Below are 8,446 nucleotides of genomic sequence, written 5' to 3' on the forward strand. Positions count from 1 at the left end.
CAAAGCCAAATATGGTTCAACTTTACTCAACAGTTAAGAGTGTCTGATCTGTTACAGGAGGAAGTACCACTCAGCCAAAGGACAGATTTCCATATGTGAGGATCATTCACTCACATGTGTGTGCACACATGCACACATACACCACTCACAGGGAAAATCTTCAGCGGACTATTCCCGATCTTCATATAATGTTCCTCCAAAACAATGCTAGAGAAAACCTATACAATGTGAGAACTAGAGAGGAATATAGAATGCAGTGGCCCAGGAAACACTGAGGGGAGGCCAATGATGAGAGGACACAGGGTCAGGGCCACAATGCCTGGACCATTGCCCTTCTGTAATACAAATGAGAAATAGCAGCCCTGTGGGTGGGTATGGTTTCATAGATGCACATCTTGGCAAGAGACAGATGGGCTGGGTTTTGGCTCCCATTTGCCCTCCTCATCTGGCATCTGTGTGCCCTGCGCTATCTGTATAGCTGCATGTGGTGGCCCTACACTCAGTCCCAATCTGAGAGCAAGAACGAGATCGTTTTTCCCCTCTCATTGGGCCTGTAAAGGAGAAATGGTTCCCTGTTTGGGGTATCAGTATTTACCCACTGGCGGGGAGGAGGAGCATGGGGCCGGGGGTCCCGAAGGGGGAGCCTGGGCCGAGTACGCAGACAGCAGCAGGTTGAGGGAGCTCAGCAGCTGGCTCTGGATGCTGCTGAGCTTGGAGGCAGGCTGCTTGATGGCACTGGCCAGCTCTGGGTACCCGTTCTCCAAGCAGTTCCACTGCTCTTGCAGGAGTTCCTGGATCTTCTTAACATATTGCCCAATGGTGACATCTGTGGTTGAGCTTGGTGGCCTTTCTGGGGACTTCTTCCCTGGGAGCTCTGGACTGGGCTTCGTCCTCCCTGCTGGGGGAGACTCTCTGCTGCTGTTCCATGAAGAGCCTCCTGCTTCACTGGCCAGGCCCTTAGCTCCTACCTGAGGGCCTTCCTCCTGTTCAGAACTTGCTTCTTCAATCCTGAGTTCAGTAGAGAGGCAGCTATATAAAGAGGAGGTGAGGACCATCTCAGGTCCCTGTGGCAGTGATAGTTGGGGAGGCAGCACATGTTCTGATGGGCTCTGATCCCCTTGTTTGTGGTTACCTTGCCCCAGTAGGAAGCCATTCTCCTCTACTTTGGCCTCCCAGGTTTCAGATTCTGGCATGCCCAGAAGGTTGACCCCAATGCTCTTATCACATGACTCTCTGGTCAAGAGTCCATGGAGAGGGTCAGTGTTCACCATGGCATCAGTCTGGCCCTGAGTGTCTTTGGTATTCTCTTGACTAAGCTTTTCTTCTAGTTGAGCTACAGTGTACTCTAGCTCTTGAATCATCTGCTCCCTGGCCTTGATTTCTTCTTCCTGCTGCTGGAGGGCAGCTCTTGCCTGGGCCAGCTCTTCACTCCTTCCAGACAACTCACCCTCAAGGGCTATGACCTGCTGCTTCAGGCTGGAGATACTACTGGGATCTACTCTGGCAAGACCAAGGCTTTCTTCTGTCACCCTGATGCCAATGCTTCTCACGTCAACCTCTATAGGTGGTGGGGGTGGGATCTCACTGATGTTGAGCTCAATTTCTTCTAGAAGAAACTCATTTTCAGGGATGGGTGATGGCAGAGGTGGGGGACTTGGTGTTGGGGATCCAGGAGTGACTACCACCTCTGCTTCTCTGGTTTTATGTTCATCTTCTGCATCCTCTACAAGTGTATTCTGGGATAAAGAAGAAGGACTTGGGAAAGAGAAGTGATCTGGAACTTCCTCTTTATCCGGAGGCTTGGCCCCCTCACAGACCAACTCTAGAATCTCTGGCACTAAGTTTCCAAACTCTCTGACTTTTGGTGGGGTTGATACTTGTGGGATGGAGCTGTGAAGACCAGGAAATCCTTCTGCAGGGCCAAAGGTACCTTCACAGACACTGCCTTCACCCTGAAGTGGAGGAAGAGTGGGAGGTGGGGGGCGAGCTGAGAGTAGGCTGGGCTCCTCGGAGGCCCTGTTTTGCAGCAGTGTGGCTGGCATGCTGGATGCTCTCAAAAGCTGGGGCCGTCCACTCCCAGAGAAGAGCTCAGCATCCTCAAGAGGGGCTGCCTCCAACTGCCTGGCAGCCTCAGCCAACAAGGCCTTCCTATGGTAGCTTACCTCACTGCCACTGGCTGAGGCCTGGGAGGAACCACCCAGCGGCAGTGTCTGAGCTTGCTCCTCCATCCCAAGTGACACCTTCCTCGGCACCACTGGGGACCAGTTTGAGTGGGGAAGAGCAGCATGGGGCCGAGCCCCACTGTCAGGAAGGCTGAAATTTCGGGGCAAAGTGCTAAACTTGGCCTGCTTGGCCCTTCGGTGGATAGCAATCCTCTTGATGGTGTTTCCTTTCTCGATGTCATCCACATACTTCAGGAAGTCCAGGTCTAAATGAAAGCCATATGGAGTTTCCACAGAGTAAGGGTGGCTCTTGGATGGGTCTTTTTCTTCATCCACCTGAGAGAGCTGGTCTTTGGCTGACAGGCATAGGACATGAAAAAGAAGCACAAAGTTAATAAGCACCACAGGGCAGTGAAACCTAGTTTCTTTGCTTTGACTTAGAATTATCACATAAGCCTTCCCCTAAATGGTACAGCCTCTAAATTGTGCTGGGATGCAGCACAGAGGCTTTTTGGCTGTGCTGGGAAGCCATCTTATTAAATCAATGTGTACTTAGCCAGTATCTACAAGGAAAGAGGTAGGGGAAGAGTTTCCAATTTGCAGTATGTCATCTCAGTTAGTACTGCGGAATTTGCCTACAAACCAGCAAAACAAAATTGTCTAAGACTGTTTTTCCAGGTTTGAATAATATAATTGCTGAAGTGAAATAGCCAGGAATTTGCCAAATCAGCGTACTAATTGGCAATTATGGATATGGAAGTTTTCACAGATTGCAATCTTTATGGAAGCAGATGGTCACATCTTTCTCTTGTGGAGCCACTGGTGGATTCAAATAGCTGACCTTTCATTTAGAGGCTGAGTACTTAACCACTAGGCCACCATGGCTCCTGGGAAACCCCCAGTACTGGTTAATAATAAATGATCATTTTAAGCCATTAAGTTTTGGATTGGTTTTATGTAGCAATAGATAAGTGTTGTTGTTGTTGTGTGCCGTCGAGTCGGCCCCGACTCATAGCGACCCCTCCTTGGGTTTCCGAGGCAGTATCACTATGGAAGTAGATTGCCCAACCTTCCTTCCAAGGAGTGGCTGGTGGGTTTGAACTGCCAGCCTTCTAGTTAGCAGTCAAGTGCCTTAGGCACTATGCCACCAGAGCTCCTTGGAAACCCAAGGAGGGGTCGCTATGAGTTGGGTCCAACTCGATGGCACAAAAAAACAACAACAACAATAGATAAGTAGAACAGGCATTTTCAATATATGTCAGAGAATGTGCAATGGCACAGAGGTATGAAATTGCATAGTATTTCAGGGTTCTGCAAATGCAGCCAATATGGCTGGAACTTAAAAGGTGGTAGAGAAGGGTACGGAGCAGGTAAAGCAAATGTAATCAAGTGCCATATCATGGAGGAATTTGTATGCCATGCTAACAAGCTTAGACTCTACTCTCTAGGTAACAGGAGTCCTGAAGAGTTTTATACAAGTGAGTGGCTTAGACAAATGTGTGATTTCTGGAAGAGGCTTTCAGTATAGGATTGGAGAAAGGACAAACCAGAGGCTCCAAGATTAGCCAGGAGACTGCTGCCATAATCAAGTCAAGAGAAGCTATAGTCAACAAGGGAAATGGACAGGTTAAGGGTACAAATGATGACGGCATGACCAAACCTAGGCACATTTTCTACTCAGTGATTACAGAGTTGATGAAGAGTAGCTGAACTCACTTGCCTGCCTGAGCTCTCCCTCTGATGACCAATGTCACTTGCTTATCAGCTTATCTTCTATGCTTAGGGTTGTACAGTTATCACCAAAAAGCTAAATGAAGCCACCTAGACACATGAAAGCTGACCTCATGAACATGGACCCAAAAGAGCCTACCAGCCATCAAGGTAAGTAGAGCCACAGGGCCTCTAGGCTCTTATGTTATAACCACAGTGGAGAGCAGAATGGAGCACTGGTTCTGATCCAAAGCATGGTCTGCGTTGGGTTCCAGAGCTTCTGCTCTGAACATTGAGACTGCAGGTAGACAAGGGGTAAACACTCCTCCAGCACCCAAAAAACTCCAGATAAGTTCCTACTCACACACAGTTTGTTAACATCCTGTTTCTCCCATAAGAGGCACACTGCTATTTAAGTAAATGAGAAACATTTCTTTTGTTGCTAGCTGATTGTCAGTTTTCCAAGTTGCTCTCTGTTTTGGTTACTTTGTGCCACTCTAACAGAAATACCAGGGATGGATGGCTTTAACAAACAGGAGTTTATTCTCTTACAGTTTAGGAGGCTAGAAGTTCGAGTTCAAAGTGCCAGGCTCTAGGGTCTGGATGAAAGCTCCTCAACCTTGGCTTCAGCTCTGCCTCTTGCTCCTGGACCACTGAAGCTGGAGGCTTTCTTCACTCAGGCAGCTGCTGACTGCTGAGGCTGACAAACCCAAGGTCAACAAGTACAAAGACACAGTCCTGATATCACCAAACCACAGAGCAGGCCATTGATTCAAGCCCATTAGGAGTCCCAAGATCAGCAGACAACATGGCAGGCTGCTGAATAATGACTCAGCTACACGCAGGATTCAAGTGTGCCAAAAGCTACAGACCTTTCCCAAAGTTTCTCCTTATATATAGGAAGCACACCACATCCCCTAAAGCAGCTACTTAGCTCCTTGCGGCAGATTCCAACATGGAGTTTATTGCCAGTCTCATCATGGGGAAAAACTACCACTGGCTGCCCAGCCACTCAAAACCAGGCCCAGCCAAATTGACACATAACCTTAACTACCACATTCTCATTTAACTGCTAACCAGAAGGTTGATAGTTCAAACCCATCAGCCACTCTGAAGAAGGAAGATGGGGGCAGTCTACTTCCATAAAGACTTACTGCCTCGGAAACCCAACGGGGGTCACTATGAGTTGGAATCTACTCAATGGCAGTGGGTTTTTTTAGTTCTCTGCTATACTCCCAGGTCTATGGGTCTACCCAGCAGCCTCCTTGTTAGGTGCTGTTGAATCAGACCCGACTCATAGAGACCCCTCCTTGGGTTTCCGAGGCAGTACCACTACAGAAGTAGATTGCCCAACCTTCCTTCCAAGGAGTGCCTGGTGGGTTTGAACCACCAGCCTTCTGGTTAGCAGTCAAGTGCCTTAGGCATTAGGCAGGCTCCTAGATTACAAAAACAGGCCAAATCAGAGAGGAGATATTTGTCTAAAGTTAAGTAGAGAACAGATTTATGACCTAGAAGGCAAACAACTCTCCTAAAGGAGAGGCTGCATTATTTATCTGCTTATTGCCCCAATTCAGTTGAAATGCACTGATTTACCCAGCGGCCTCTGGGAGCAGGTCCAGAGCACAAATACAATAATAGCATCAAATGAAAAACAGCAGATTCAAAGGCAAAATATTCCACAAGGGAGATGAGGGGAACCAAAGGAGTCTGTGAGACTGAGCAGCTATCCAGAATGACAGGTTTAATAGGGACTTTACTAACCTAGCACTACGGGGTATGACACTCATACACATTCTCTCACACACACACACGCGTGCGCACACACACGGTGACCTATCAATGCTGCACTGCCTGCCACCCGCAACTCTGCATCCCTTCTCTCCCTCCCAATGCATGAGGAATGCTGGACTTGAATGCTGGGAGACCTGCACTCACATTGAGCTCTGCTCATGTGAATTCCACCTGGTGACAGGTATGCAGTAGCTCAGAATTCCGGGCATTGGGCCAGGGCAAGAAATTATTAGGTGGGCTGTCTCTGCTTAAAATGAAGTTCAGATCCAATAAAACTACACATGGCCAAACATAGCTAGATTTTGATTAGACTCTGTCACCACCTACCTGTGAGACCCTGGGAAAATTATCTGATTTCCCTATTTGTAAAGTGGAGATACTAACACCTGCCTTTTGGAGTTCTTGTGATTATTAGAGCCCTAAAGTACATAAAGGAGCTCTGGTGGCATAGTGCCTAAGGCACTTGACTGCTAAGCAGAAGGCTGGCAGTTCAAACTCACCAGCCACTCCTCGGAAGGAAGGTTGGACAATCTACTTCTGTAGTGATACCGCCTCAGAAACCCAAGGAGGGGTTGCTATGAGTTGGGTCTGACTCGACGGCACATAATAACAACAACAACAACAAAGTACATAAAGAGCATGACACATTGTAGGTGCTCAAAAAAGTGGTCTAAAAGCAGGCCTGAAACCAAAACAAAAAAACCCTCACTGCTGTCAAGTAGTAAGTACCCGACTCATAGCGACCTCCTTGGGTTTCCAAGGCAGTATCACTATGGAAGTGGATTGCCCAACCTTCCTTCCAAGGAGTGGCTGGTGGGTTGGAACCGCCAGCCTTCTGGTTAGCAATCAAGTGCCTTGGGCACTAATGCCACCAGAGCTCCTGAGTTGGTTCCAAATAGGGTAAAGGAGGATTCACTGAGGATACGCTATGACCCTAGAATATTTAACTCTGTGTTATAGGCCTACAGCCTCAAGGGAGAATTAGAGTTTTTTTTTTTTTTTTTTTAAACATCTGGAGAAACTGGGGTGGGGGGCAGGCAGAGAGAAAGATGTATGAGGCCTACAGTTACCTGGAGGGTTTCCCACTGGAAGTACAATAGATCACTCCACCTTTGGGAAGGACTTATAAACACAGCCACAATTTAAGAGTTACACTCCAACAGGAGAAGGGATTGGAAGGGGAAAAGTAAGGAGAGAAGTGTCACAGTATTATCTTGAGGGACAAAACGAAATGTGGCAGGTGAGACAGGCAATTAGAGGCATTTAAGGTGAGGAAGAAAAGTTCAAAAGCTTATACTCAGTTTCTGAAGGAAATGGGAAAAACAGAAACTGTGGAGAAAGTAACCAAAAAGAAAGGCAGAAAGAAGGGGAATTAAATGCATCTCTTCGAAAGGCCAGGACAGTAACAGCCTTTTCTCTTCTGTCTTTATTTTGTGAGAAATGTGTGTTTGCAGAGAAGGGGATCTTCCTGGAGCTATTTTGGGCAATCCCCTGAGGAAAAGAGCAGTTCTGAGGAGGCTGAGCAGGAACTGATGAGGCCAGCAGGGACAGGCCCCCAGGGCAGTAAGGGAATTAGAGGTATTCTGTGGACCACTTTCAGGGATGCAGTGAAAAAAGGCAGTTCCCTGGGGAGAAAGGCAGACTCCTGAAATAAATGGTAACTGCATTTGGAAAAAGGAAGAGGCAGGGTTTGGAGCTGATGTCTGGTCCCTAAATCTTGCACCAGTGAAGAGTCATGTGATTCAAGGAAGATTACAGGCTCTCCTGTTTCCCAACTTTAGTGAGCTGGAAAAAGCCTCTCATTGAAAGTCAGGCGATGAGGGCCTGGTGTATGACTTCAGCAAGTTTCCTGGGGAAGGGGAAGAGGGGAATATTTACTGAGGCATTTGTTGTGCTGTTGTTATTGTTATTAGGTGCCAAGGCATCAATTCCAACCTCATATACAGAGTAGAAGCTCCCCATAAAGTTTTTTAAACCATAATCTTTTTGGTAACAGACCACCAGGTCTTTTCTCCCTTAGAGCTACTGGGTGGGTTCAAACTGGCAACGTTTTGGTTAGCAGCAGAGTTTAACTGTTGTGTTACCAGCTCTGCTTATTCATTGTGCTAGAGAGTTGTTAGTTAACAACTTTACCTACATTATCTCATTTATTCCTTAACCAACCCCATAAGTAGACATTAATACCTGTTTATAGATGAGATGTTGGCAAAAACAGACACAGTAATACCCCACCCTTTGGTGCTCCATTCCCACGCTGATTGGGCTTAGCCTTCCATCTTGCTTTGGTCATTGGATGAAAAGCAAATGTGACATATGCAGAGAGTTGAAAATTGCTTGCACATTGGGCTTTATTTATTCTGTTAGGAACTTTTCTGCTACCATATGAACAAGCTTCAGCTAACCTGCTGGATGACGAGAGACACATGGCCAAGTTATCAGCAATGCCCCATGTGACATGAAGTCAACAACAGATATGTGAATGTGGCCATACTAAACTATCTAGCTCCAGCCAAGCCACCAAGAAGACCACAGGTATGTGAGTGAGTCCAGCAAAGACCAACTAAACTGACCCACACTAGAATAATGGCCCAGCCAACCCATTCCAGTATGGGCCTACCAACATAATCTCCTGTTGTTATTGTTGTTAGGTGTCATCAAGTCAGCTCTGACTCATAGCAACCCTATGTACAACAGAATGAAATATGGCCTGCCTGTGTGCCACCCTCACAATCCTTGCTATACCTGAGCCCATCCTTGTAGCCACTGCATCAATCCATCTCATT

General features: G+C 47.2%; 1 protein-coding gene across 1 annotated transcript in view; it reads right to left on the reverse strand.

Moving 5' to 3' along the window:
- Positions 1–8,446, reverse strand: part of KANK4 (KN motif and ankyrin repeat domains 4) — a 38,730-nt gene that overhangs the window by 28,300 nt on the left and 1,984 nt on the right. Inside the window, exon 2 of the mRNA XM_007959075.1 lies at positions 596–2,518. Within this exon, the coding sequence (XP_007957266.1) occupies positions 596–2,518 (1,923 nt within the window). The remainder of the gene's footprint in view (positions 1–595; positions 2,519–8,446) is intronic.

This window comes from Orycteropus afer, unplaced genomic scaffold (genome assembly GCF_000298275.1).
Source record: "Orycteropus afer afer isolate SDZICR_OR568_19922 unplaced genomic scaffold, OryAfe1.0 scaffold00016, whole genome shotgun sequence".
NCBI lineage: Eukaryota > Metazoa > Chordata > Mammalia > Tubulidentata > Orycteropodidae > Orycteropus > Orycteropus afer.